Raw genomic sequence first — 27,038 nt, 5'->3', positions numbered from 1 at the left:
GCGTAAGCCGTGCACCGGACACCCCCATTCCACGGCCGAACACTGTTTGCCGGCAAGACAACAGGCGTGCCGGTTTGGGTACCGGACGGCGATAAAGGAACGAGAAGATTCGAAGTCTTCGTGCTCACTTGCACCACTTTGCACCATCGTCTGGCGAGCGATTCCCTCTTAGCATGCTTTTGAGACGACAAACATCGTGCACTGGACCTCCCCCATACCTCTTCAGTCGGTAGCACCAGATAGTCCTCCCCCTGTCCTCTCGAATCGACCCTGACAGTAGCGGATAAATATTCGGCCGCCATAATCGCGAATCGCGAGCTCGTGTACACGGCAATCGCCCTGAAGGTTCGACCCAGAAGCGCGCGAGTCGTCCCTCACAGAGGCTTCCGTCTTCGCAAGGAACATCGACGCAAGCCTGACGCATCGCTGATCTGCATAACATGAGCTCAATGTCTCGTAGGGTCCAGAGTAAATCGCACGCACCAACATCATGAGATCCGACAGAACGTCAGTCACTCCAAACAGAATGGTATGGGACCTACAAGTCTCTCTTGACGAACCCATCACCGTCGCAATCCTGCAGGAAAAAATGCCATTCCAGAACCGAAAGTACAGAGTAGTAGTAACACAACGCCAAAGGGCCAGCGCACTGCCGACCGCGCATGTATAGCGTATATAGTAGAGATCCCTGCCTGATCATCCATTATTCGAACAGTGGTCTTCTAAGGAGCGGATAGATGATAGCGAGCAGCCAGTATATCACGTACGGAAATTAGAACAAACAAGTCCTTGACACGACACGACAGTCCATGAGCCGGCGACACGAAACCCAAACAGAGCAATATTATGGTGAACGGTTTTATGATAGAATGCCCGGGAGAAAGCGAAGGTTGATCATGGCCGAGCTAGAGAGAGGGTCAGTGAGAGGGTCGAGGAGAGAGCCAAGGAAGGACGTACAAAGCTGCTCCTTTCTGTAGAACCAGAAGTAGCCGAATACAATAATGAGTTGGCAGACCAAGGCGACCCAGAACAAGGGTGCCGCCATGGGACTGCCGCTGAGCCCGTCTTCGAAGTCCCACTTCGCCGCGTCGGGGAAGACACTTTCTGGGCCGATGGCGTTGGGTGCTGTTGCACGCGCAACCATCACGCAGACTGATCCAATGATTTGCGAGAAGGCGAGCGTCGCGCAGACGTGCAATCGTGACAAGGTCTGGGCGGAAGGTGAATAAACGGTAGCGAAGAGAACGGAGATCACCTACCTGAAGCAGGATCATACCAAGACCGACACCCTGTACAGCGTCCAAGACACCAAGCCATAGCCAGAGCGAGATTCCGAGGTAGGGACCAGAGTTACCCGCCCACGGGATGTACAGGGCAAGCGACGAGGTACCCCACATCATCTGGCACCAACGCGGCGCACCGAGACCGACAGCGAAGACAGGCAACAACCATGTATGCGTCTTGCTGAAGTGCGTCAACACGAACATCATGGCCGCCCAGACGAAGATGAAGAAGACGATGATGAGGATGAGGATGTGCCACTTCGGAATGTTGACACTCCAGAGGAAGCTCCAGTTACGACCGTAAGGCTGAAAAGGGGAGATTAGAGACGTTACTGGGTTGGTTGTCGAAAACACGTACCCCACTCAGCCAGTAGTCACGGAGGATCTCAGAAGCCAGGAACCAGAGCACGAGCTTTCTGCGGGCGAGCGTCGCGTAGAAGTGCGGGACCTTGGGCGGGGTTTGACGATAGTACTCGGGCAGACCGAACCACATGAGGTACGCGAACGCGAAGCTCATGATGGCCAGCGGGAAGACAATGAGAACGATCCACCATGGTGGGATGTACTCCTCCGTCTTGCCATTGAGCATGTAGCCCCAGTACCACAAGGCTGCCACCCAGATCTGCTGAGAGCCCTGCACGATACACGCACGAAGCGTCCACACCTCCGTCGCCGCACCAGCCTCCTCACCGAAGTTGAGACCGAAGAAGCAGAACGAGGCAGCGGACGCGACGGCGTAGCACCATGTAGCCACACTCGCCATGATATGGTGAGCGGGATGCAATGCTTCGGCAACGGACGGGAGACCGATGAGGAGGAAGGCCAGACCGAAGAACGCCCAGGGCAGAGAGAGGACCCAGACGGACGGCTTCATGCGGAAGAGCGGGTACCAGACAGCAGAGGCGGCGAGGAAGACGCCACCAAGCACGTACAGCTGGATGTCGTCTTGCCAGTTGCGACCACTGAGCAAGGTAATCTGGAAACTCGTCGCGCTAAGCATCTGGCCAAGACCCATGATGATGGCGTATAACGGCCAGCCTCCAATCTCGCGAGCCATGGTGACCTGGAGGTGCGTCATGGGCTTGTCCTGTGGCGGTTCCGGCTTGTATCCTCCATCGTAATCCGAAGAGTAAGCAGACGGGAAACCAGCGGTGCTTGGAGCTGCAGAAATGTTAGACGATCGACACTCTTACCCTCTAGTCAATTTACTCACAAGATGGGTGAGAGTAGAGTGAAGGTGAAGGCGTGCCCCAAACGGAGTCACGGTTGCTTGAGCGAATGCTGGCAGCATCGAGCTTCTCCTTCTTGACACGTCCAAAGAAAGCCTCTTCTTGCTTCATCAAGAACTTCTCGATACAGAGTTCGTGTTCCGAGTTCTTCGAGTTGAGATCCTGCAACTTCTGGACGAACTCGGCAGCGACACCGCCGTCAGAGTCGGTGAACTAGACGAGGCATCAGCATCATCACCATTACACGCAACGCTTGAACTTACAGATGCGATGGCCTTGTTGAGCGGCGAGTTGGCCTTCTCATCGACAATGGATGAAATGGACTCCACCGACGATACACGCGAGTGTCCGCCGAATGGTCGCTGAGGTGCAGTGAGAGCGCCGTCGAGGAACGGATCCGGCGCATGACGCTGATCACGGCCAATGACGCGGTTCGCCTTCTCCAGGAAGTTTCCGTAGCCGCCAGGGCTTTCGACCGCTGTGCTTGCCCGCGAGTGTTGCGAGTTGCTGAAGTAGTCTCCGCTCTCTTCTGATGCCGATTGGTAGGACGACCTGTTTTGGCCGCCGTAACGAGGTGCCGCGCTCAGGTAGTCGCCGTTGCCGCCGGGAGATGGTGGAGGCATGGTGGGCGTCATCGAGCCATACGGGCTGCGCGGGCTCTCCATGCCGGACATCACGCTGTTCCTGTCCCACTCGGGTTGCTGAGGGTATGCCTGGTTCTCCGGTTGCCAATCGTCAGTATCCGCGATGACACGAGGAGCGCCGCCATCGCAGTCGCTTTCGCGCCAGGCATTGGGACCGGCAAGAGCACGACTGATGGTGATCGACCGCTTGTGGAAGTCCTCCGTACGCTGGCGCCACTCGACGACAGGGAAACGCTGGACAGCAGAGCGCGCACGAAGAATAGCACGCTCCTCTTCCGTAGACTTGAGCGCCATCTTGATCGTCTTCGTGAGCTGCGACAACATGTGCTGCGTAGAGCTGGATTCGACGGGGTACCACTGGAAGGCGTGTCAGCAACATGTTCCGTTCACGAACAGACACAATACTCACCCAACCAGGCATGAGACCGAGACCACCGAGACGAGAACCGACACCGAGAGCACCCTTCCTACCGAACTCGACAGCGACAAGACCGAACGGCTCATCACGAGACGGGATGAGCGCGAAGTCGGCACCACTGAACAGGTACGGCGGCAGAGCAGTGAACTCCGGCTTGGAGAAGACACGGTCCGGGTACAGCTCCATCAAGCGCGCCAACTTCTCAGCAGCGAAGCGTCCGTAAAGATCAATGACGGGACCGACACAGATGAGCTGGATCGAGGGACGCTTCTCAAGACTGGGAACGATGAGTGTGATGTAGGCTGGGTGAGAGAGTAAGCACTTACAGAGACGGCATGACATCCGCGATAACATCAACACCCTTCTGCTTGGACCAACGACCGACGAACACGAAGAGATCCGAGTTGGGGTCCTGCTTGATGCCCGCCCACTCCTGCGCCTGGCGCTTGTGCTCCGGACGCTGAGCCTCAGCTGCTTGGTCGATCTGCACGTTGTGAACATCCGTAGGCTTCTCGTCCAGCGCCGCGATATCCGTAGGATCCGGGTTCGGGAGCGAGTCGACATGCTTGAGCGTCCAAAGCGCCGGGTAACGAGCCCACGAGCGCTTGCCGTACTTGTCAGACACACCGGCGACGCCGACACTCTTCTGGTGGACGCTGATAAACGAGGCCGCCGCGTGCAACAAGTTGAACGTGTTGCCGAACTGGACGTATTTCGTGCAGTGCTCCTTGCTGATGTTGAACGCCGAGCAGACCTCCTTCATCTCCTCCTTCGTGCGCAGAGGCCAGAGACCCTGGAACTCGGCGTTATGCAGCGAGAGACAGACGGGGATGACCTTGGGCAAGAGGTAGATGGGTGCGAGCGCGCCATGGTAGTCATTGATGTGGTAGATGTCGATGGTCGGGAAACGGCGGATCGTGGCGGCGATGGCCTGGTTCCACGTCGAGTAGAAGATGGCGGAGCTGAGGTCGTCCATGCGCTGGGGGTACGGGTCGGCCTTGGTCTGAGCGCGGAAGACGGGGCTGTCGAGGATGACATAGGTGATGTTGTCCAGGACGTGCGTCTCGACCTCGATGAGATACGGCTCGCCGAAGATGATGACCTCGATGGGCTCCGCAGGATCGCCGGCCGGGTACTCGAGGTCCTTGACCTTAGGAATAACCCAAATAAGGTCGACATCCGTCATCGCCTTGCCCATAAGACTGGACATGACACCAAGACCACCGATCTTAACCTTCAACTTCCAGTCGATAATCTCATACTCAAGGGTCGCGATCAGGACCTTGCGGCGCTTGTTCTTGTCCTCCGGCCAGCCGATCATCTCCGTGTTGGGCTTGACACCGTGGAAGAGCTTCTCCGTCATGTGGTGGCCAGCGTCCTCGTCGGACTTGTTCTTCGAGCCTCTGCCAAACATGCCTCCGATGATGGGGAGGTACGACTTGTCCTTGGGCTCGACACCGAATTGGTTGTGCTTGATGCCGTAGAAGGACCACATGAAGATGAGGACGGCGAGAGTACCAGTGGCCAACGGGATGGCGAGCAGCAGAGCATAGCACGTCGCACCGACGGACGAGTGACCGCGAGGCTTCAACGTCCAGGTCATGGTGCGGTCATCGACCAGGAGCGACCACGATAGATGCGGCGACGGCGGCGCGGACATGTTGAGGTAATTCGCAGCAGCCGTGTTCGGCGGCAAACGGTCGAGGACACCATCGCCATCCGTGTCACCGTAGTAAAAGTCGTCGAAGCCCCAGACGTTGAGCTGCACGTACGTCGGCCAGGATGCCATGATCTCAAGCTCCCACTGGCCGTCGTCGTTCTGGGACATCAACGAGCTAATACCCTTGTCGTAGCCCCACTGGTTAAAAGGACCGCGAGCCAGGAACTGAGGTACGCGGCGCTCAGCACCATCGTAACCAGTATCGGCGTGCGTGACGTGGGACGTCGACAGCGTGAACTCGCTCCAGTCTGCAGACATGTAAGCGACAAACCTCCTCAAAGGATTTGATATACGCACATTGCACCATAATGTGAGCGCCATCCCACCAAGCCTCGTCGTTCTCGAAGACATCAGCGTCGATCGTGGTCGTGTCCTCCCAGCTCTTCCATTCCGTCCAGTTCTGACCGAAATCGGCAGAATAGCGGAAGAGGTCGGCACCGAATGCTTGGTGCTCGAAGACGTACTTGCCGTCCTTCTTCGAAAACGCGTCGTTATGATAGTCGTTGTCCGGGAAGACCATGACGTTCTGCGACTGGCCCTTACGGAGCAGGAGATGGTCGACGGCCTATGGATCTGATCAGGGCATATTCTCACGAAGCTCTGTCAGAACACTCACGTTGGTCGTGTTACCACCATTGGCGCCCTGCGGGTTGTCGAGCTTGATCTCGAGGACACCATCGGGGAAGTTGTTGAGGGTCGCCGACCACGCCCAGGCGGAGACCGTATCACCGGGGATGATCGTGGCATCCGGGTTCTGCACCGCACCGCAGCTGATGTTCGCAACCGACGGCGCATCCCCATGACCAGACGAGGACATGTTGAGCGAGACCGCGTTCGTGACGCTGTCGCAGTCCATCTCGACATTGAACTCCAGGCTGATGTCGACTGAGTCGGACGTGGACAGGATTCGATGGTCGTGCCCGGGCGTGAACTTCGTGAGCGCAGGAAGTGGCGCGACCCACTGGTCCTCGGGAACGAGCGCCTTGAAGCCGTAGCCGTCCATCGTAACGGAGCCAAGACAGCCACGGTACGGCTCCTTGCCGTCGTCGTAGAACGGCGACGCGGACTCCGTAAGCTGGTATGTCTCGTACGGGGCGAAAAGGTTGCGAACAGTCGTCCCCGCCTGGAAGGGCGTCGAGATCCACAGCTGCTGGTCGTAGCAGTCGTATGTGTACGTCTTCGTCGCGTTCTCGTTCGTGAAGAGCATCCAGACAACGTCGTTGTGCTGTCCCTCCAGCGTCTGCGAGGTCAGGCCCTGGCGCGACACAGACCAAAGACCCATCTCCGTCTGTGTGCCGTTCGAGCCCGCGCGTTCGATGAAGTATGTCCAGTTACCGTTCTGGATAAGACCAAAACCGTCCTGCAGGGCACCGTATACGGACCGTAGGCGGTTAAACTGGGCGAACATGCGACGCGAGTTGGCGGTGGGGTCGAAGTGGTCAAGAGCGTTCCACTCATCATGGCAGCCCAGCAGGGCGCGCTCGAGAGGAATATGGTAGTACTGCTCCGTGCCCAGCCTGTAGCACCCATGTCGCTTCCATGCGATATTCCCGATCATGGCTTGACGACCGTAGAGATAGTTGGATGCAGTGGAATCGTACGTGTAGAAGTTCTGCTCCTCGCCGAAGTACAGCAGCGGGATACCCGGCATGACCAGGGTTGCGAGGAAAGTCCCGAGAACACTCCTTTGTGTGCCGTTCTCAAGACTGGGCCATCGGAAGATATCGACTACGAGGTGGAATCAGCGATGAGTACTGGACTGGAGGATCATCACACTTACAGTTGCTCGTGCCGTACATGTGGCGAGGATCGAGGTCACCACTACCGGAATTGAGGAAATCGTTGTTGACCATCATCTGATTCCACGCGGTGACGAAGTTGACGTCGACATCGTACGCGACCTGGAGGTTACCGTCCATTCCCAAGAAACGGGCAAGAGAGCGATAAAACGAGTAGTGGAAGGCAACGGCATCTAGCGCATTCAACGGGGCGTCGCGGAGGAAGAACTGGCTGTCCGAGCTGGTGACATTGACTGCCGCGTCGAAACCACCGGGCAACTGGGTTGTGGTGCGTCCACGGCCACTGGTATATGCGTTAGCAAGGACGTTGTTTCAAATCAAAATCGGTGATCACGTACATGTAGAGCGAACCGAAGCGATCACCACCAGTGACCTCACCCGGGATGAAGAAGTTATCCTTGCCGAGGTCAGCAGCACAAGCACGGGTGCTGGCCGCCCACGACGCGAGGGCATCGACCGTGACCTGCGTGGCCTTGTCGATACGGATGGCGTCGATATCGAGCTTGTTGATAGCCATGCAGGAGAAGACCGTAAGCTTGGCCATGACCTCAGGGCGCCATTCGCGGAGACGATCTTGCACGGAGGCGAACTTGGAGAGCTGACGTTGCCAATCGGGGTGCACACCGAAAGCCTCCATGTCACCGTACTGATCGAAATCGGACTCGCGGCAGCCGTTCGTCTCGACGGTGACGACCTCCCCGGAGTCGAGCCAGAGGTTGGGGAGAGTGCAAGACGCGTTTCGGTCGTTGCCAGGCTGCATATGTGATCAGGACGGAACATGATAAGGAAGGGAGCGCGACCAACAGTGAAATCCTTGTATTCGTCAAAGCCCCAAGGCATATATTGCGGGTGCTTCCACACGTAGTCGTATTCGTCAAGCGAGAAAGGTGTACTCGTGTTCATGAATCTGCGATCCTGTTAGCTCGCGCACGCAGGGAAGTACACGACGACGCACCCCTTGAAGCCGATGAGATCACTCATGGTGCCGACCGTGAAATCCGCCATGTAGTACATATCGCGCTTGTGTATTTCGTCGATAACATACTTCCAGTCATCAAGGTTCCCCCAGTGAGGGTCGAGGACGGAGAAGTCGAGCGGCGAATAGCCTACGGCCTGGTCAGCGATCCGAGAAGTATGTGCATATAGATCACGCACTGTCGGCCTGCCACAACATGTTGAGGAAGGGAGTACCGGAAACGAAGATGACCTTGATGCCCATGCCCTGAAGATAGTCCAGCTTGCTGACGAGTCCGCGCAAGTCACCGCCGTATCGCAACTGTGTCTCCCTCCAGTCCTGCTCGAACATGGTGCCGAAGTAGTCGTTGTTTGTCGGATCGCCATCGGCAAACTTGTCCATGAGGATGGTGTAGGTGGGGAGGGCGCGCCAGTTCTTGGGCGACGCGGTATGCTTGTCGCCAGGGTAGGAGGTGGAGTATTGGGTGGGGTCCGTCGCGTCCTTGTTCTCATTGATGTTATAATCGGTGAGGGTGTCGTTGTAGGGAGCGGCCGCCACCAGGGACGAGCCTGCCCAGGCGAAAAGGGCGAGTGCGGTTGAGAACCGCATAGCGCGAGACTCGGAGAGCAGGAAGGAAAGTCGGGGAAAACGAAAGCTACGCCGGGATAAGGAGAGGTGTGAGATTGGAGGCGACGCGGGAGGCCTGAGATGACTCGGCGGTACCCTTCTGCGAGGAGATGGAGAGGAACGCCGCGACCAGCACCAAGAAGTTCGGCGCGAGGATGAGGGAAAGAGGAGAGCTGGATGCGTGCGGGCCAGCGACTTATTGACCGCTGATTGGCAAATCCCTGAATATCAAATCGCGACAGGCACACTGATCCAGGATCGGCCGGCGTCCCCGGCACAGCCTGGCACAGCCTGCAAACTTCCCGGCCCTCGATGCTCCCACGCCCTCTCCGTCCCTCGGCGAGCTCCTGTCCGACATATCCGCATATTCCGCTTGTCGCCTCTGCACCCTCAAATCCCCTCCATATGTGCGCCAGAAATTCCGGCGAAATTGCGCTCTTCATCAAGTGTTCTGCGGCCATCGCTCACCGCAAACAGGTCGCCATATCGGCAACTCTCGGTCGCATGGCTGTCAGCAATGCATTAGGTAATCGGGGATGCCACAAAATCACACAGGGCACCCCGGATCTGCATTGAGCGGGTCGCAAGCGGCCCTGCAGCGCCGCCGCTGCGGCCAGGCATTCGCAAGGCTGCTACGGAAGCAGACTCTCTCCGTAACATACGGGGAAGGTCATGAAGAAATCTGTGTATGGTACAATGCTTTCTTCCGTCTTGTACTTCCCCAACGAGTACAAAGGACTCAGGCCCTGAATCCAGCGGGGGCGGGGCTGATATCCATCTGTCAACTCGCATAGATATCCGCCAAACTTCAGTCTCGTCGACTGCGTCCACGACAGAGAAATCGACAAGGAATGCGACAGAAACATGCTTGAGCATGAGTGGTCGTGACAGCATCCCGTTGGAGACGGGCCCGCATCGGGTTGAGGGGCTAGAACTTTGGCTTCCATCTCGCCTGTAAGGCGGAGGGGTGATGCGGGTCTTCCCCACCCCGATATGTTGCGCCGCATTTTTCGAAGACCAGCGCGCTCCATATGAGGGGAAAATCGCAGACAATGACAGAGAGGAGGGAGTCTGACGAGAGGATGAGGTTGGCATGGAGTCGATGATGGAACTTTGGAAGTTCGCGTTGAAGTCCAAAATGGTCGGTCCGGCAAATGCCGTAGGGGCGGCAGCGTGGCGTCGCACTGCCCGCTGTTGGACGCACGCACTCACGTTCGACCGGAAAGTCGAACACCGGCACATCACTCGCATTCACGACCATCATGGCGCTCGGACTTGAAGGCTACGGCAGCGGTAGCGACAGTGATAGCGACAACGAGACCACGCAGGTCGCACAGCCCGCCAAGTCTACTGCACCCCAGGCGTCTTCCTCAGGCTCAAAGCTTTCCCTCCCCCCACCGAAGACCACGCAGGCTCGCACTGGAACCAAGAAGGTTAAGATTGGACTTCCCTCTCTGAAGCCAGCAGCGGAAGATGAAGATGATCTGGAGAGCGAGAAGCCCCCAGCAAAGAAGCCTCGCCTTGCGCCAGGTGCGGCGGGAGGACGGTCGGCGCTGCTGTCCATGCTGCCTGCGCCGAAGGAGAAGAATCCCAAGCCACCAGCTCCAGAGAGGGTACTTGGAGGCGGCCAAGGGAAAGGCTTGGTATTCCATAGTCGCCCGTCCGCACCAGCAGTGAACGCGGATGACGCAGACGAATCCGCGGCGCCTGCTGCATCGAAGCCAATTCCGGAGTCCAAATCGACATCGGATTCGCCTGCACCACCTACATCCACCCCGATGTTCATGCCAACGAACCTCGGTGGCAAGAGAAAGGCCAACATCTCCCTTGAAGAGAACGGCGTCAGCCGATCGGCCGCCAAACCACCTCCCATATCCGCCGCACCTCCGGTCGACTTCTTCTCCCTGGGCGCAACCTCTCGCCCCCTGCCTACCGCCGGATCCTCCTCCACTGCTTCCTCTTCCTCCCCCGCCGCCCCCTTGGTCCCCTCCCGCTCCGCCGCGCCTGAGATCCCCACCTTCCAGCCCCCCGAGCCCACGCCGACGGACCCCTACCCGGGCTACTACCAGCTCCCCTCCGGCAAGTGGGAGGCCCACGACCCCGCATTCTACCAAAAGTTCTACAAAAAGTGGCAGGCCGAGTACGACGCGCACGTGCGCGCGCTCGAGAAGGGCCAGGTGCGCGGCTTCGAGGACATGGACGAGAGCCAGATGGGCGAGGTCGACGCGGCGGCGGAGATGGAGCGCGCCAAGGTAGAGGTGAAGCTGCGGGAGGAGCGCAAGGCGCTGTCGAGGGGCGCGGCGGCGTTTACGGAGCAGCCGAAGATGAAGATCACGGTGAGTGGGCTTCGGGGGTGGGTCAGGAAGTTGGGAGCTGACGTGGATTTGCAGGCTTCGAAGTTGTCGGGCGTTGCGCGGTCGAGGCATCAGCTTGCGACGATGCTTCACGAGGCGTACAACAACCGCGAGGCTTTGGAGGAAAAGATCGCGGAAGGACGACGCAACCGGAAGGAAGCAGGCAACAAATACGGTGCGTCAACCCTCGCATACTTTGCTGTCGTCACTGATTGTCCTTGCTAGGTTTCTGAGCTATCACTTGTGTCGGACTTACGACGCACTCTTTACTATCGTCCACTACGCGCTCATGTGCAATTGAATACAGCAAACATATCTAATGCTCGCGACCTTCTGCTTCCTTGCGGAAGATATCGATCAGTCCAATGAGCTTTTACCTGCCTGAGTCCTCTCAAAGTAAACGTATGGCCTGCGCCGCCAAGTCCCACAAACACCGCTATGATCCAGGAAGGAAAGGTCGACTGCGCCCTTCCTTTATGTTGTCTCTTGAACGTAGGGGAAGATGAGGTGGTGCAGGATGACCGCGCTATACCAAGTTTCCCCGCGGAGGCGACTCAGAACGTCGTTTAGTCGATGCTCAACAGCACAGTTCCGGTGGCCTCCTTCTATGCACCATACCCTTCACCCTCCCGCACTCTACACCCGAAGAATGCCTGATAACTTCAACTTGATCAACCCACTTCTACGTAGGTACTACACTAGAGATACAACGATCAAGCGGGCAGCGTTTGCACCGTCCCAGTAGCTGTATAGAATTATATATTGTATGTAGAGACAAAGGAACGTACGGGATCCGGGGAGCAAGTGTCCGTCATAGCAAAAGTCTTTGAAGCAGAGCGAACAATGGCGAATGAAGACGCAGAGAATAGCGAAAAGCGAAGACCTGTGCCAGGAGTGAAATGTCCGTTTGTTAGTATCCGAAGTCCTCTGTGTGCAGTTCGATCATTCCCCGAGGGTCCCCTTTGCTGATTCGGTCGGGTCGTAGTTGTTGTGCTACTGCTTTGCGCACCATTGCGCTGAGGGATGTGGGTCCACAACCTGGGCAGAAAGTCAGCGACGCGCTCGACGAGGGAGGTGGCGAAGTACTCACAGGCTACCACCACGGACCCCCTCGACTTCTCGACCTCATCCGCGAGTATGCGGTCTATCCGTGGCTTCCCTGGTCGCGCAAACTCGGACACCCGTGCGACATCCCGCAGCTCCTCCGAGCCCACGAGCAACCGCGGCCCCTCCGCCTCGAGCAGATGCTTTTCGTCCCCGAACGCCGACCATGGGGTACTGGGTCGACTGTCCGAGTCGATAAGCGTTGACGATCCGCGCGACGAGCTGGCCATCTGCGACGCCAACTGAGACGAGCTTAGGTGATATTGCGATGCGTTGCCGAAGGCGCTACTCGAAGAGGCGCGCGCGTCCATGGGCGACTCTGGCCCATAAACGGATCGCTCGTCATCGCTGTCCTCGATCAACGCCGGCAGCTGCGGTGCCAATGATATCCGTGGCGGTGCCGCACCAATGTCAACTTCGCCAGCGTACTTCGACGCCCGTGCGTACGCAAGCTCACTGTCCTCGCCCAGCAGCTCCGCCGTCGACCCGCGCGAGCCAAGCTTCTGCCGCGCCTGCGCAAGATGCGCCGCGTCTGGCATCCGCCCATCCTCGTCAGGCATGATATCCTGAAAGCCGCTCGTGCTCATGCGTATTGCCCGTGACTGCGCCCGAAGTCGTCGACCCGCACGCTGCACTCTGCGACTCAGACGCGCCTCGCCAGACAGTCGTCGCGAGTCCCCGCCTTCGTCGCCCTCGAAGTCCGTTAGGTCGCGGGTGTAGTTCTCGCCAGGGGCGCCTGGTCGACTCTCCTCGTCTCCGAACTCGCCCGTGTAGTAACTGAGGTCCACGTACGCATCCATATCATACGCATCGGCCACGTCGAACTCGCTAGGGCCTGGGCTAGCAGATGGCGTATACGGCGTAGGGCTATAGCTCGTCGAAGCCGAGAGGGGTGATGGTAGATGCGATGCATGCGACTTGGGCGACAGCGCATCGAGCTTGTCCTTCGGGGGCTTCACAGGTGGAAGAGGCTGCATCGCGCCCGTCACGAACATGCTGACCTCCAAAGCCGGTGGCGGCACCATTTCCATGTACCGCCTGAGCTCCGTCGCGCACCAGGTTAAATGGGCTAGTTGACGCTGGTCAGCATCTTGGCATCGATCCCAAGCGCACCACTCACAGTACTCCCGCATCAGCCATATGAAGCGAATACGCCGCGTCGCACCCTTCCCGCGCACGAGATCCTCGCACACATGCGCAAGGACGGAGAGCCCGTAAGCCACGCCCACGCCGCCAACAACAATAACCACCGTCGCATGCCTCCCCCAATGCGCTCGCACAGCGCTTCCAAAGGGACCCTCTACGAACATCCGTACAGTAGTATTCCCACCCTTCTTCGCGACGAAGTCCCATAGGTCCCGCGTCCAGCCGTCCTTGGCGCGGATGAGAAAGACGAGCGGACCTCCCTCAGCCGAAGCGACAGTGAAGGGATGTGTAATCGGATACGGTGCGACCCCAGGGACGTTGATGAGGAAGTGCTGTCCGGGTGCCCAAGAAAGCGGACCGGCGGGCAGCATCGTGAGTCGAGTCGTCGCACCTGCGAGTAGCTCGGCGCGGGCGTAGCCTGGCTTCGGAACATCGGGGAGGGGTGGCGGTGGTGGCGCAGCGGGTGGGTATGCATTGTTGCTCGGTCCTTTTGGGACTCGGAACGGCTGGGGAGGGGGCGGCATTTGGGCATGGATAGACTCAAGGAGGTACCCGTTCGCGTTGAGCCACCACACCGCGCGGTACGCGCGCTCGCCGATCCAAACGGCCAGCGCTGCCCAGCACCATTGACCAACGGGGGGATGATGTAGGGCACTCATGATGAGTGTGCATGGGATGAAGATGACATGCATGATGTAGAAGGACTCGTAGTGGTAGCGGCGGATTGGGTAGAGTGAGCAGATGATGATCAGCGTCATGGAGCCAAACGCCTGCAGGACCGTTCAGTAAGCAGTAGCGGCGAGGAAGAGGCTATGATCGGGGAGAGATATTACAAGCGAAGGATGCGTTGATGAATGAGAAAGGGGGTTACGATCGAGGATGGAATTACGCACAATCCAGCCAAAGATAAACTTCTGGTATCCAAAGGCGTAGGTGTACGCAATCTTGCCAGTACGCTCACGTTTCTCGGTAGCCAGCTGGACACTCCATAGACCCACGTGGAGGACTGTGAGGAGGTAGATGAGGTATCCGGTCCAGCGATGCAACCAAGAGAGCTTGTCGAAATGCGTCTGCATTGTGAAGGGGAGCGCGAGGATGGCGAAGGGGGGTGACTTAAGTGCGAACAGTACGCAAAGGGGAAGGAGGGCGAATGCGATGAGTCCCGTACGCCCCCCTGCAGTCCACCAAGCCTTGGAGATCGTATAGGTTGGCTGGTACTGCGTGTACCAGTTGATGTCGTAGATGGCGCGGGGGATGAGGTCGCGCGTTTGGAAAGAGAAGAGGGGGGCGGTGGGGGCGAGGTAATCGGGCCCTACGAAGGACAGGGCGAGCGCGGCGACGAAGATGGCGATGAGGGTGAGGATCTGGCCGTTCGCGGGGAGGGAGCGGGGCGTCAAGCGGGTGCCCTTGCGCGCGGCGAGGTTGGCGATGTGCTTCCCGCGCCACGTCCTGCGGCGGATCGCCCACTTGTTCCAGCGGGCGGCGAGGGAGGAGCGGCGCGCGGGGGAGAGGTGCAGCGCGGTGCAGACGAGGAGGACGGCGGCGACGGCGCACCAGAGGATGTACATGTACACCCGCGAGTTCGCGCTCAGCATGTGGATCGTCAGGTAGGCGGTCATCCACTGCAGGTCGTCCGTGTACGTTGGCGTCGTCGGGTTCGCATCGCCGGTTGCGCGCGCAGCAAGCATGTGCACAGACGACGTTGACATCGTCGTCGTCTCTGTGTTTTCCGCGTCTCTTCGTCTTCGTCCACCAGGAGTAGGGGTTTAATAAGGGGATTATCTCGGTGACATGCAAGGAGCCGGGGTGAGGGTAGAAACCAAGAAGTTGCCGGTCAAAAGTGCGCTCCTTCGCAATAGCCGCCGCGCATATGGAAACGGGTGAGTGCGAGTTCCCCCCTTTCCCCCTGACGAATTTACCCGATGATCTCATTTCCAAGGGTCAGAATTCCGTTTGGGAACTGCCCTTGTTCTTGGAGAACCAAAGCAATGGAATGCAGAACGGGTCCACGGGAGGCCCGTATTTCTGGGTGCGCGACGAAGCTCAAGACTCAAGAAGGGACAGGGCCCGTCAACCCCAGAGACTGACAGCTTCCAGTCAAGCATCATTTTCGAGAGGATACACACATACAGAATCACTAGCCGGAAAGTACTTGTAATACCGCAGAGAGCCCGCGCACTCTGATGGTAGAGTTACACCACATGCGCTGGAAAACACTTACACCCACGAATCGCGCACCAGCTTATGTAGCGCAGGCTAGAACGACACTCACTCTGCTGTAAACCTATAGTCGAGTACACGGACTGAGGAAAGTCATGTCTTGAGCTGCAAGCTCGCACTTGAGCTCAACCTGAGCTTGTGTCAAGATGAGTTCCGCGGTAATCCTCCTCAATCCGCGAGTGAAGTCTAAAAGTGATCGGCAGTTGGAACTCCAGCAATTTGGCCACCTCTTGGGCAATCCTGAACTCGTGCAGCTGGTCCGTATACGAGATAGATGAACCTCACTTTCGACTAGATGTGTGACGCCTGCGTGTGACCTTTCGATTTCTCAACTTCGCTCTTACTTGACTCCTCACTAGGCCTTACTACCCTCCTTTACTACAAGGAAGGTTATCTCTGTCGGATCACTATTGCGAGCTCGTGTGGCCGATCCTACTCACCGCAGGCTACGTTGGTCCGAACTTTCACGAGCAGTGTTTCGGTATCGAGTTTGGCCCGACAACTGTTCAAGAGGCAGACATGAAAGTCGGACAGGGTGAGGTCGAGATGTGCATGATATTCGTACAGGATCACATTGCATGAAGCATAAATACATAGCGTAGGCATGGCCAAGATAGGTGGGTCCAATCTACTTCGCACCGGCAGAGAACTCTGTTCACGAAGTTAGTTCAGGTTGGAGGGTGCGGACTAGGGGTAACGCACTGGTAACGGACTTCGTCCCCTCCGAGATAGCGTGCTTCGCCAGCTCACCAGGGAGAATGAGGCGGACGGAGGTCTGAATCTCGCGCGACGAGATAGTCGACTTCTTCGAGTACGCAGCCAGCTCTGCGACAAGATTAGCGCAGCCCTGAGGCCGTGAAGGCAAACGCACTAGATGCTTCGGTAGCAATGCGCTCGAAGATATCGTTCACGAACGAGTTCAGGATGGCCATGGCCTTGTTCGAGATACCCGTGTCAGGGTGGACCTGCTTCAGCACTACGCACCCCATGTCAGCGTATCTCAACCCCTTTCCCTGCCATGCTACGCACCCTTGTAGATGTACGAGCTGTAGGTCTCCTTGCGCGTCTTCTTGCGCTTCTTCTTCTCGCCGTCAGCGGGGGCAGAGGCCTTGCTCTTGCTCGCCGTCTTCTTCGCCGCGGTAGACTCAGCCTTGGCCGGCGCCTTCGACGCGGTCGACGCGGGGGCCTTGCCGGCGGTGGAAGCGGGCTATTCCTGGTCAGCCGACGCGTCCAATCTCATAAGCGCTCCATTACACACCTTGGGGGCCATTGAAGATGATACTTTACGACGTGGTATTCAGTTGCAGGTTCAAGCAAGTGGTCCGGTCGACTCACGAAGACGGGTGGGGGAAGGGAAGGTGGCGGTTCGGGACAAGAGCGGTTGGTCAACAACGCGTCGCGATCGAGATAAATACTGACACGTGACCTGCTTCCCCGCGGCGGCGTCACAGGGTGAGTCACATCACACCCAGGCTTGCGCTTGCCGGCCATGATGCGGATGCCACTTCATTCCTGTCCACCATGGTCCTGGATGCAAGGACCCTCAGACTGAGTACATCTGTGTCTCGCTGTGTAGCTCGCTTGTCATCCCCACGTCGCTTGCACACGGAGACCCTCGCGCAATGGATTGATTCTCCGAAGGAGGCAAACTACAAGGATACACTTCATACAGAGCGTCTCGCTGACCTCTTCGCGACTCTATCGACGCGCGATGGCACGCGCAAGCCCTACGAAGTACCTCGAGCTGGCGAACCCCTTCCCTACGGACATCACTTGACCTTCTTCTATCCGCGTTCGGCCGAGCCGAACTTGCGTCCAGACGGCACAGGTAAGAACATGTCCATCGCTGCAGACACGGGAATGTGTCCAAACAGTGCCATTGCTTGAGCAGTGCTACATTAATAGCTTCCACAAACATTTCGCGTGTATTGGTGGAATGTCTATTCTTTGACTGAACAACTCAACGACGTCCAGATGGAAGTTTCTGCCCTCCAGCACCCTTCATCCGTCGCATGTGGGCCGGAGGAAGCATGTCGTGGGACAATACACACCCGTTACGCGTTGGTCAATCTGTGAACGCGGTCGCCACGGTCGACGAAGAGGGCGTACAGCTAAAGAACGCTGGGATCAAGAGCGCAGGGGCTGAAGAAGACTTGAAGGAGCACAACAACAAGACTCTTCACCTGAACAAGTCCTCGATGGTCTTCGTCAACCAGCATATTGCGTACACAGCCGAGGGACGACGCGCTCCTTCGCTTGTCGAGCGTCGCAGCCATGTCTTCCTTCCCGGTGCCGTGCCGCGAGGTGGGGCGCCCAAACCAGGTAGGGATGCCTGCCGTCGAAGACACCCATCATCATGCTAACACGTGGTGCTCAGTCGACAACCTACCTAACCCTCAGTTCTCGCTGGAGTACATGCCGACGGCGACGACTCTCTTCCGCTTCTCGGCCCTTACCTTCAACGCGCATCGAATCCACCTTGACAAGGAGTACGCTCATGAGGAGGGTTACTCTGGTGAGCCTGCGCGCCGACCGGCTCTCAACGCTCGCAGCAAATGCTTACTCGCGAACCAGAGCGCCTCGTCCACGGCCCGCTCACCGCTTTGATGTTTTATGGAGACCATGGCGTACAACTTTCCCTCCGCACGCCCAGTCTACTTTGAGTACCGCGCCCGCAACCCGCTCGTCGTCGGCAAAGCGTGCATTATCAATGGCGCTTGGCACGATAAGCGGACCGCGCTGCTCTGGTGCGTGAACGAGGACGGCGTCGTCGGCATGACGGGTTCGGTCGTCGTAGAGGAGCAGTGAAGGTAATACTGCGGGTTCGATGAACGGCATGAAGAACAATGCATAGATGCACAATCTAATGAACTGCGATCTGCTAGACGAACTTCGACTGCTTCATCCCCCAATCCCCACCGTCGCCCGCTGAAGCCGATCATTAGTAAGCGCACCCGAACATGAAGTCGACCACTCATCTATACAGGAGAACGGCAGCACCGCGAGGACAGCAGGACAAGCCCGCCATCCCCGCGGTGCAAGGAAAAAAGGCCTCTGTAACTTGCAGGTTAGCTCCCCGGCATGACCTGAAGCACGCAAGGTACTCATCTGATGCAAGGAATCGTGCGCTGTGTACCGGCCGGCATCTACTCACCCAACTGCGCCGAGTCGGGGCTGACCCGTCACCGTGCACCCTCGACCGGGCAGCGACCGTCCTGCAACCCAGTACACGGACCGGGAGGCAGGGAATTGCCCTAAGCGGGGGTCCCCTTGGACGGCCCACACGCACGCGGCGGTCGAGCTGGACGCGACTGCCCCCGGACGGGCCTCGCACGAGGGAAGAGAACTGAGTGATCCAATCAGTCTCGGGTGAGAAAGGCGAGGGGCGATGTACTGATCTCATCGAAGCGGTTCCAAGCAGAATACTAGCCCAGCATCTACTGCACCGACTGCGCCGAGTCGGGCCTGACCTGTAGCCATGCACGCTCGACCGGGGAGCGACCGTCCTTCAGACTGGCACACGGGCCAGGCGTCAGGGAATTGCCTTAAGCGGGGGTCCCCGTGAACGGCCCGCACGCAAGCGGCGGTCGAGCTGGACGCCTTTGCCCCGTCTTGATGGGGGCCTCGCAGGCGAAACTGGCACTGAATGGTACTGTCAGTCCCACGTCACCGGTGAGACGACAAGAGGGGCACTCATCTCATGGTAGAGGATCGGATACTGCGCACCGGCCGGCATCTACTCACCCAACTGCGCCGAGTTGGGGCTGACCCGTCGAACCGTGCACCCTCGACCGGGAGAGCGGCCATCCTGCAACCTGGTACACGGACCGTGAAGCAGGGAATGCCTTAAGTGAGGATCCCCGTGGACGGCCCACACGCAATCGGCGGTCGAGCTGGACGCCTTTGCCCCATCTTGAAGGGGGCCTCGCACGAGGGAGGTCGACTATGCAGCCACCGTCAGTCCCGGGAGCGTACAACGAAAGGCGAGTCCACTCATCTCTTTGCAGAGGTCCCAAGCCGCGCCCCAGCCCCGGCATCTACTCACGCAACTGACGCCGAGTTGGTGCTGACCCGTAAGCCGTGCACGCTCAAGAGCGGTGTAGCGGCCATCCTGCGCCCGGAACCGGTCCAGGCAGCAGGGAATGCCTTAAGCGAAGGTCCTTGCGAACACGGGCCCGCACGCAGACAGCGCTCGAGCAAGGCGCGGGGACTCGCTCTGGAGGTCCCGCACCTGGGATGATTCGTTAATAAGATGTTCGGCGGTGATGAAGACGAACCGAGAGGAACGCCTTGAGTCAAGAGGGAAGAAGGTCACACTAAGCTCACAATGAGCGGGGGAGCTAAGAGCAGGTAAGCGATCGCCTGACACACGCGCGCGCGAGAACTTACCGTGACCTTCCTCTAAGGAGGAAAGCACGAGATGGAGAGGGAGGGCGCCATCCGAAGAGCATCCCGAACCCGTTTTGCGCCGACTAAGAGCCCTGTACAGGAACTCACCGAGGAACGTCGGGAAGGGACTGCTGAGCGGATGAGAGGGAAGACGTGGAGGATAGGCGCTTTTTATGCCAAGGTCAGACATAAGATTGATGGCTTGTGATTGATGAATTGCTTAGGATTATAACTGAATGTCTGTGTCCGCCTGTCAAAAGGTGTACACCAGCGCGCTAAAACGGAAATTACCGTGAAAACAATTCGGAACTATCTTCAAACAGCGGTGAAAAGGTCTAGTGTATGAGAAAAGTAGGCAAGCGCTGTATATTTACTCGCGACCCTCTGACAAAAATTCCATGACCACTGACGGTACGCTCACATTGTTGAAGAATAGCAAGCTGCATCCCATTTGGCCGCCCAGACATCTCCACTCGCTAGCGTCGATGGTCTGCACACTATGTCACGGAGGCTAAGAAGTATGCGAGTGTCGCTCCATAGGATACGGACGGGGCCCCAATCAACGCACGAGGTCAGGAGCACGGCGGAAACTGTTGCCTTACGGGGAAATACTTTGCAAGCTGCCCCATATAGATATCCCGCTGTGCGCGCCAATCGTGACGTCATTGGTACGGTCCAGTGCAGTCGCGACGCGTCGTCGCTTTTATCTCGTACCACTCGCTTGACACGTCTAGAGCGCGTACAACTCCAGCGACGACATTCTAACTTTTGTTCTCCTTCCACTGTACCAAGACCCGGGCATTACAGGCACCCTCGTCGTGATTACAGAGATTGGCTCGCGCTACCCGATCGACGTAAGCACCTCTTCACTTCCTTGGTGAACATACTCTAATCATATCTCACTTAGACTCAGTCATTAACTATGCAACAAGACGACAAGAACCATGTCCAGCCCACGGCGCTCGAATCGGGCCAACAGTTGGCGACTAGCGATTCTGCTCTGTCCCCCGCGCGGCGCATTCCAGACGATATTCTTGCAAAGATATTTGTCACTGCGCTTGAACAAGAGGGGCCCCCTTCGGAACGACGCATGGGGAATCGGGCGTTTATGCTCGTTTGCCACGAATGGTCGCGGAACACCCCATACCTATGGACCAGCATCACCTACACTCCCTTCCTCTCTATGGTCAAAGTCAAATTCTCCAAACTCGTCGAAATGCACATTGCCCTCTCCGGCGCGCTCCCGCTGCACATCTACATGTGGTCCGACTTCCCCGTCCCGATGGTGCGGTCTCCGGACCACATCGATATATGGGACATGCTCGTAGCCGTCTCGCATCGCTGGGTCTCGTTTACGACGCAGATCGAATTCCTGAACCTCTTTGAAGGCGAGTTGGACCTACCGATGCTCGAGTACGCCAAGATCTGTGCTACCGATAGCAGGATCCCCATACCGCCTCTCGCGTGTCTGAAGCGCGCACCCCAGCTCAAGTACGTGCACCTCGACGTACCGTGGATGGCGGACAACGTCAGGATCGACACCAGTCCCTGCCGCCTCACCCGTCTATCCGTCCGACTCGCCGGTGGACGCAGGGCTCGGGACACCATGCTGGATCTGCTCCGGGAGTGTAGCGCATCGCTGCGCGAGTTCTCCTGCGTCTGGGAGTGGGTCGAAGGGCCATCCGACGCGGCTTCCTTGGGCCCACCCCTCCTGATGCCCGCGCTGGAGTGCATGAAAGCGGCCACCATAGGGCACCAGATTCTGGCGTGCCTGGCTGCTCCCGCGCTCAAGCGCCTCGTCCTCGACATCGCGCTCGATCCGTGGGAGTGGCTCCTGTGCATCGTGCGCAACGGCGACGCGGGCCGCTCGCTGCGCGAGCTTGACCTCGGCCTCCTCACACCGCAACTTCCTACCCTTGATCCCGTGCTGGACATCCTGCGCGAGCTCGACGCGCTGGACACCCTCCGCATCTGCGACTACGGGCGCCCGTGGCCAGTCTCGCTTCCCGGCCGACTGGTCGAACCGTTGACGTGTGGGAAGGGCGACGAGGCCGACAAGCCTTGGCTGCCGAACCTCCGATGCCTTCATACCTTGTTCTTCAAGAGCGAGACGACCGTGGACGAGATACTCAAGGCCTTCTATCCGCTCCGCGTATCGCGAGCCGTGGAACGGAGCGTCGCGGGCTGTCTGGTCAAGCGAATGCAGGAAGTTTCCTACTTCCAATTCACCAATGATAATGTAGATATCAGCGGCTCTCGAGCGTACCCTTGATTGGGGCTGAAGGACGGTAGCGAATATTATAGAACATGAATGCCTCGTCACATGTATACTCATCATAGACAGATAGAGCGATTGCCCAGATATCCCTACTTGCGCACTACGGCGCCCGACTGGATTACACGTCCTGTGCGCGCTATGCGCGCGACAACTTCGTCGTACGGTATTGTGCCCGTCACGATCACTTCCTGACGATCCAAGTCCACGGTGAAAGCACGCACACCTGATTTTCCAAAATAACGTAAGTGCTTTCCAGTCATCGACGAGAAGACAGGCTGCGTACCATCTCCCTTTGCTCGGTGCAATGCGCGAGAGACGAGACCTGAGCAGCCAGTGCATGTCATCTGCAAGCCCTCGATCAGCAGTGCTACACCAAGACAGGCGCTGTAGCACACCTTTACATTGAATTTGTAGGTCTGCTCCGCCTGCACCATCGTGCACCAACCAAACGACCTTCAGATCGACGCGAGAAGATTCGTTAGCGGAGGTAGATGAAGCAGAGGAACGCTACCTGTCCTCGCACTGCGCGAGGGGATATATACACCGTCGCGCTGGCAGACGACTGCCAGCACAGGACTCCGCATGCTCCAGCTCGTTGTTGGCGATGGCGTCAGCCGCAAACGCTGTCTACCGTGCACAATTCAGTCTCTTCCCGCGCTCTACCTTCGCAGCTAAACTTGCTCATCGCAGGCACGCTGCCACGGTCATTGTACCGTCTTGAGGGAAAGGACGTGGCGCCGTAGCGCTTTGTACCAAGGCTTCCTATGTCGTGTCAAGCCCACAGGGTGTCGTATCAAGCCCGCAGGGTGTCGTGTCAAGCACCCAAGTCATCAGGGTATAGCACGAGTTCGCCCAAGAGCCCATAACATCGTGAGAACGTACTGCTATCGCCCATGTGTCCTTCCCTCCGTCATCTCTACTGGCTCTGGCTCTTCCGTCGCCAGCGTCTCCCACCCGTGCCCGACGCCATGCCCGCCGCCCAATCGGGAGGCTATCCAGGATATGGGTGGTCGGGCAGCTAGCCATTGCGCTGGTGCGCTGGCTGCTATTATTGCTGCGTGCATGATCAGCAAGCGACAAATCAAATGGAGACGAGAGCTCACAGAATATCCTTGGTGTTTCTCTTGCGCGTCCTGTGATGTAGTATACAGGGATCCCCGCAAGTACGAAGGCTTAAGGAACTATAAGCATTCTTCGCAAGCTTGCCTGATAATTGACTTACCCAGCACCGCGCCGGCTTCTAATGGCGCTGCAATGACTGGCATGCATAATAAGAACAATGCTACGGCGCAGAACACGAGCGGCGTTATCAGGAATGTCTTGTAGGGTCTTTGACACGCTAGTGAGCTCCGGGGTCTAACAAGTGCATGCGCGAAGACGCACCTCTCGAGCATCGGTTCCTTCACGCGCAGTATGACCAAGCCGAGGACGGTCAAGAAGTAGAATGCCCAACTCGCTACGACAGAGAAGTTGACCATGCTTCTGAAGCCACCGCCAACGACGATGAAGAGTCCGGTAAGCGCTGCTTGTAGGAGGGCTGCATTGATGGGCGTGCCTCTGAATTGGGCGTGAACGGTTAACTTCGAGGAAGATAGTTGTATGACCAGACGCACCGGCTCGAGTGCAGGCGCCCGAAGAGTGCCGGAAGGTATCCCTCGCGGCCGGCTGCATATACAAGACGTGAGGAAGTGAAGAAGGAGCCTGAAAGTCGATCGTCAGCATAGGGCAACGGCGATATATATGGACGTCTGTGCTCATACCGTTCAGTGCGCCAAAGCAACTGATGGCGACCATGGCCGCGAAGATAGCGCCGCCTGCAGGACCCATTACAGCGCGACCGAAGTCCATCGCCACAGTATTGCTACGACCGACTGTCTCCTGCAAAATATTCAGTCTTTCAACGTCCGACCATATACAAAGGCGACCCACAGCATCGAGCACAACGAAGTAGGACACATTCGCGAGCAAGAAAAGCAACTGCGACGTCGTTAAATAGTGTAATGCATGACAGGACAACAACGTACGATGACCAGGGTCATACTCGAATGTATCGCGCGTGGTATGTTACGAGCTGGATTGTGTATCTCGCCACCGACGTAGTTTGCCTGATCCCAACTGAGAAAATGGTTTGCATCGCTCACAAGCAATGGTGCTAAACTCTACGCACCCGTCAAATGCCCAAAGCCCGGAGTACAATGCGAGCGAGTACGCAGCCGGGCTATGACTTGCACCTTCAAAGAGAGGCCGCTGGAATGCTGATGAGGCCGAACCTCTCGCCAACTGCACGATGCCGATGACAGTGACTGCAATGAGTGCAGCGACCTTGACCGTCGTGAATACAACGGCCGCACGCGTCCCCAGCTGGCGAGTTCCGACAGAGAGTAAGGTGACGACGAATACAGCGATCAGCGCGGTAAGCTTGATAGCCCATTGTGGGATTGCATCGGGGTCAGCTTGCGCGCGCGTTGCGTGGAAGAACAGGCGATTGAGATACTCCGCGAAGATGAGTGAGATGACGGCATTGCCGCCTGCACGTTGTTAGAGGCAAGGGACGGAGGTTGAGAGGGGTAAGGCGCACCAGGCTTCAGCGCGATTATAGCAGACCAGGCGAATAGGTAGGCCATGAGAGGGCCGTACGCGTAAGAAAGGTAAGCCTGCGCGCCACCATTTTGCGGGATAGCGGAGCCAAGCTCCGCAAAGGAGCTCGCACCCGTCCATGCTGCAGTAAATTTCAGGAAAGATATAGGGACGCGCCGCAGGTGTAACGCACCTAGTATACCGGACGCAAGCCATACGAGCAAACTAGCTCCCACTGAGTTCGTGTTCGCTATCACAACTCCGGGTGACGAGCTACGTCGCGAGCATTAGCAACAGACCATCCTTCCCTTGCGTTTGCCTCACAATATACCTGAGCCGATCTAGAGGTCGCGTTAGCGACGGCGGAGACCGCGGGGTGCCGCGTCGCGCACCTGAAGTCCGACGATGAGCGCAATGCCTGCCGCGTCTCGATCAGCTCAAACTTCGACAACACATACAGGCCACACACCATTGATCAGCCCTATGTTCTTCTCATGCTGGTCGCCTCCTGGAAGCGTTTCGGGAGCGGACACGCTTGCCGTCAGCGGGAGCAAGTTCTCCGCGAACTCGAAGCCGCTGATAGAGTACGACCGCCCGCGATGTCCTCTTTCTGGCCCCTGCGCATATTCTAGCGCGCGGAGGGACTCCTCTGACGACGCCGACGACCGCGGCGAGCTCATGTAAACGAGGTGGATGAGGGGAGCAAGACGCGAACGCGGCCCGGACACGCGTGCGCCACCGTGACGGCGTTGCCATTGTTCTCTAATTGTTCGTATCCTTGTCTCCCACCATCATCTGGCTGCATCGACCAATCGAAAGAAATGTGTCTGCTCTTCCTTCCAGCCGATCTTCTTCTCGAAATACAATCGCTTCTGAAGCCCTCCGACGTTTTAGCTTTGCAGTCGGTACGCTCGTTGTTGATATTCATTTTTCGCTGAAGAACCCATTCTGTGTCATCAGACTTGCACATACTTCCGAGATGCTGAGGTGCGCCGACTAGCATGGCAGGATGCTCTTCGACGCGTCATCCAGGAGAACGAGGTTTTCCCTGCCACGTTCCCCATAGAGAGCATGTCTACTGTCGAACTCGCGCACGCAGCCCTAGCGCCGTCAAGATTTCGCCACTTGATCGAACGCAATGGCACGAGCTCCATGCCCTCTAGCAACTCTGACATACCCCTCATGAGCCCGCTTGCCAAATACACCATCACCCACCAAATGCCTTCATTCGACAAGTCCAAGATGAAGTTGCTGCCTGGCGGTCGCTTCCTCCTTGCGTGGAATCAAGACACGCTTCATCTCTATGACTTTGGCTACAGAACAGACAGCTCCTGGCAGAAGAACAAGGACCCCGTCTTCGCTCTCTCGGCTCAGATGCTCACTGGCGTGAATGACCTGGTACAGCATTGGGAATGTGACATTCTGCACACTTTCGACCAGCATGATCTAGTCCTGTTCTTCACGTTCTTGGATTCTGGCGCGGATGACGCAACCTCCTCCATCATAATCGCCTATCGGATCAACAATATAGGCACGAAGCCGTTTGGCAAGGAAATGCGACGCTTTCTCACCTTGCCATCCATCGTGAAGGGCACATCCTGCTGCTTGTGTGCGAGCACCTGTCAACTGGCCTTCATATGCAAAGACGATGTCATCCGAGTATGGGACTACGCACGGAATTCGGTCGCTTCTTTCCGCTCACAATACTGGACTACAGGCATGGTAAGGCTTGCATTCACTACGTGCCGACTTCTGAGCAATAATTAAGAACAGTGTGCTCTGAAGCGCGACATCGTCATCTGCCGAAACAGCGATTGCCAGCTTGTTGTATACGACCTTCCACCTTTTGCACCTGTACATATCGCAGGGCCGGTGGAAGACCTCAAACCCAGCGCCATTGTTCAGTCATGGTCTAATGGGACATGCTTCCCTCTCATGCAAAACAACGACGTATCCGTATTCGATTTGTTCGATGTTAACGGCGACATTGGGCGGTTTCAAGTCGTCGATGAACCGTCAACCATTCGATCTGAGCAGTTTCCACCCTTAGTCGAACTGACCAGGATGGCACCCATCCACCTACCTATCCAGGGTGTCATTGATGCAGGGTATCTCGACTGCCTGGGTCCGCGATTGTGGGACAATGCTATCGCAACGGCTTTCTGCGAGCGCTCATGGCGCCATTGCAGCACCGATGCAATCGACCGTCCGATTGTTAGCCTCACCGTGCACTTCCGGCCCCTCTTTGCAGAGGATCCAAGTCACGACAGATACCTTCAACTGCTTGAGCATCTC

General features: G+C 57.5%; 10 protein-coding genes across 10 annotated transcripts; 4 read left to right on the top strand and 6 right to left on the bottom strand.

Moving 5' to 3' along the window:
• Positions 1-575: 575 nt before the first annotated feature.
• SCHCODRAFT_02605122 (glycoside hydrolase family 13 and glycosyltransferase family 5 protein) lies at positions 576-8,967 on the bottom strand. Its single transcript, XM_003036110.2, has 15 exons — positions 8,249-8,967; positions 8,049-8,199; positions 7,898-8,000; positions 7,432-7,847; positions 7,075-7,376; positions 5,911-7,022; positions 5,592-5,859; positions 3,901-5,542; positions 3,566-3,851; positions 2,776-3,513; positions 2,497-2,725; positions 1,642-2,444; positions 1,260-1,589; positions 958-1,210; positions 576-905 (listed from the first exon to the last, which is right to left on the bottom strand). The coding sequence occupies exons 1-15, from the start codon at positions 8,655-8,657 to the stop codon at positions 895-897; spliced, it is 7,053 nt and encodes a 2,350-aa protein (XP_003036156.1). The 5' UTR covers positions 8,658-8,967; the 3' UTR covers positions 576-894.
• A 907-nt stretch (positions 8,968-9,874) lies between these two features.
• Positions 9,875-11,411, top strand: SCHCODRAFT_02605117 (uncharacterized protein). Its single transcript, XM_003035309.2, has 3 exons — positions 9,875-11,011; positions 11,066-11,204; positions 11,255-11,411. The coding sequence occupies exons 1-3, from the start codon at positions 9,938-9,940 to the stop codon at positions 11,260-11,262; spliced, it is 1,221 nt and encodes a 406-aa protein (XP_003035355.1). The 5' UTR covers positions 9,875-9,937; the 3' UTR covers positions 11,263-11,411.
• Positions 11,412-11,568: 157 nt separating this feature from the next.
• SCHCODRAFT_02605113 (uncharacterized protein) lies at positions 11,569-15,177 on the bottom strand. Its single transcript, XM_050344151.1, has 4 exons — positions 14,173-15,177; positions 13,254-14,049; positions 12,120-13,202; positions 11,569-12,067 (listed from the first exon to the last, which is right to left on the bottom strand). The coding sequence occupies exons 1-4, from the start codon at positions 14,986-14,988 to the stop codon at positions 11,940-11,942; spliced, it is 2,823 nt and encodes a 940-aa protein (XP_050202732.1). The 5' UTR covers positions 14,989-15,177; the 3' UTR covers positions 11,569-11,939.
• Positions 15,178-16,025: 848 nt separating this feature from the next.
• SCHCODRAFT_02605108 (histone-fold-containing protein) lies at positions 16,026-16,882 on the bottom strand. The gene is made up of 6 exons (XM_003036112.2): positions 16,835-16,882; positions 16,758-16,780; positions 16,529-16,706; positions 16,371-16,475; positions 16,202-16,324; positions 16,026-16,150 (listed from the first exon to the last, which is right to left on the bottom strand). Exons 2-6 carry the CDS (start codon positions 16,767-16,769, stop codon positions 16,128-16,130), a joined length of 441 nt encoding a protein of 146 aa, XP_003036158.1. The 5' UTR covers positions 16,770-16,780; positions 16,835-16,882; the 3' UTR covers positions 16,026-16,127.
• A 111-nt stretch (positions 16,883-16,993) lies between these two features.
• Positions 16,994-18,181, top strand: SCHCODRAFT_02605106 (uncharacterized protein). The gene is made up of 4 exons (XM_003035310.3): positions 16,994-17,327; positions 17,474-17,821; positions 17,877-18,014; positions 18,074-18,181. The coding sequence occupies exons 1-4, from the start codon at positions 17,021-17,023 to the stop codon at positions 18,160-18,162; spliced, it is 882 nt and encodes a 293-aa protein (XP_003035356.1). The 5' UTR covers positions 16,994-17,020; the 3' UTR covers positions 18,163-18,181.
• Positions 18,182-20,251: 2,070 nt separating this feature from the next.
• SCHCODRAFT_01273846 (uncharacterized protein) lies at positions 20,252-20,656 on the bottom strand. Its single transcript, XM_050341364.1, has one exon. The coding sequence runs from the start codon at positions 20,552-20,554 to the stop codon at positions 20,306-20,308; it is 249 nt and encodes an 82-aa protein (XP_050202731.1). The 5' UTR covers positions 20,555-20,656; the 3' UTR covers positions 20,252-20,305.
• On the top strand, positions 20,657-22,208 carry SCHCODRAFT_02011148 (uncharacterized protein). Its single transcript, XM_003035311.3, has 2 exons — positions 20,657-20,742; positions 20,796-22,208. Exon 2 carries the CDS (start codon positions 20,811-20,813, stop codon positions 22,158-22,160), a length of 1,350 nt encoding a protein of 449 aa, XP_003035357.1. The 5' UTR covers positions 20,657-20,742; positions 20,796-20,810; the 3' UTR covers positions 22,161-22,208.
• Positions 22,209-22,255: 47 nt separating this feature from the next.
• Positions 22,256-22,600, bottom strand: SCHCODRAFT_02481155 (uncharacterized protein; the record flags this gene model as incomplete). The annotated part of the gene is made up of 3 exons (XM_003036113.1): positions 22,256-22,389; positions 22,450-22,510; positions 22,562-22,600. 3 exons carry the CDS (start codon positions 22,598-22,600, stop codon positions 22,256-22,258), a joined length of 234 nt encoding a protein of 77 aa, XP_003036159.1.
• Positions 22,601-23,050: 450 nt separating this feature from the next.
• On the bottom strand, positions 23,051-25,423 carry SCHCODRAFT_02484929 (amino acid transporter; the record flags this gene model as incomplete). The annotated part of the gene is made up of 14 exons (XM_003036114.2): positions 23,051-23,220; positions 23,270-23,338; positions 23,389-23,495; positions 23,550-23,723; positions 23,780-23,867; positions 23,927-24,044; positions 24,096-24,143; positions 24,191-24,281; positions 24,334-24,694; positions 24,745-24,885; positions 24,937-25,016; positions 25,068-25,084; positions 25,136-25,161; positions 25,213-25,423. 14 exons carry the CDS (start codon positions 25,421-25,423, stop codon positions 23,051-23,053), a joined length of 1,701 nt encoding a protein of 566 aa, XP_003036160.1.
• Positions 25,424-25,564: 141 nt separating this feature from the next.
• Positions 25,565-26,510, top strand: SCHCODRAFT_02486040 (uncharacterized protein; the record flags this gene model as incomplete). The annotated part of the gene is made up of 2 exons (XM_003035312.2): positions 25,565-25,648; positions 25,704-26,510. The coding sequence occupies 2 exons, from the start codon at positions 25,565-25,567 to the stop codon at positions 26,508-26,510; spliced, it is 891 nt and encodes a 296-aa protein (XP_003035358.2).
• Positions 26,511-27,038: the final 528 nt, after the last annotated feature.

Source organism: Schizophyllum commune (assembly GCF_000143185.2).
Source record: "Schizophyllum commune H4-8 unplaced genomic scaffold SCHCOscaffold_1, whole genome shotgun sequence".
Lineage (NCBI taxonomy): Eukaryota > Fungi > Basidiomycota > Agaricomycetes > Agaricales > Schizophyllaceae > Schizophyllum > Schizophyllum commune.
The sequence above is the reverse complement of the archived record's forward strand: the minus strand, read 5'-3'. Positions and strand labels throughout refer to the sequence as shown.

Coding starts and splice junctions, on each gene's coding strand:
- SCHCODRAFT_02605122 (XM_003036110.2), bottom strand. CDS start 8,657: ATGCGGTTCTCAACCGCACTCGCCCTTTTCGCCTGGGCAGGCTCGTCC. Junction 7,848..7,897: donor ACGAATACAAGGATTTCACT/GTTGGTCGCGCT, acceptor TCACATATGCAG/CCTGGCAACGACCGAAACGC. Junction 5,543..5,591: donor CGCTCACATTATGGTGCAAT/GTGCGTATATCA, acceptor ACATGTCTGCAG/ACTGGAGCGAGTTCACGCTG.
- SCHCODRAFT_02605117 (XM_003035309.2), top strand. CDS start 9,938: ATGGCGCTCGGACTTGAAGGCTACGGCAGCGGTAGCGACAGTGATAGC. Junction 11,012..11,065: donor AGCCGAAGATGAAGATCACG/GTGAGTGGGCTT, acceptor GTGGATTTGCAG/GCTTCGAAGTTGTCGGGCGT.
- SCHCODRAFT_02605113 (XM_050344151.1), bottom strand. CDS start 14,988: ATGTCAACGTCGTCTGTGCACATGCTTGCTGCGCGCGCAACCGGCGAT. Junction 14,050..14,172: donor AGTTTATCTTTGGCTGGATT/GTGCGTAATTCC, acceptor ACGGTCCTGCAG/GCGTTTGGCTCCATGACGCT. Junction 12,068..12,119: donor GGGGTCCGTGGTGGTAGCCT/GTGAGTACTTCG, acceptor CTTTCTGCCCAG/GTTGTGGACCCACATCCCTC.
- SCHCODRAFT_02605108 (XM_003036112.2), bottom strand. Junction 16,325..16,370: donor CATTGCTACCGAAGCATCTA/GTGCGTTTGCCT, acceptor ATCTTGTCGCAG/AGCTGGCTGCGTACTCGAAG. Junction 16,151..16,201: donor GGGGACGAAGTCCGTTACCA/GTGCGTTACCCC, acceptor CTTCGTGAACAG/AGTTCTCTGCCGGTGCGAAG.
- SCHCODRAFT_02605106 (XM_003035310.3), top strand. CDS start 17,021: ATGGTCCTGGATGCAAGGACCCTCAGACTGAGTACATCTGTGTCTCGC. Junction 17,328..17,473: donor CTTGCGTCCAGACGGCACAG/GTAAGAACATGT, acceptor AACGACGTCCAG/ATGGAAGTTTCTGCCCTCCA. Junction 18,015..18,073: donor TCATGAGGAGGGTTACTCTG/GTGAGCCTGCGC, acceptor CTCGCGAACCAG/AGCGCCTCGTCCACGGCCCG.
- SCHCODRAFT_01273846 (XM_050341364.1), bottom strand. CDS start 20,554: ATGACGTCACGATTGGCGCGCACAGCGGGATATCTATATGGGGCAGCT.
- SCHCODRAFT_02011148 (XM_003035311.3), top strand. CDS start 20,811: ATGCAACAAGACGACAAGAACCATGTCCAGCCCACGGCGCTCGAATCG.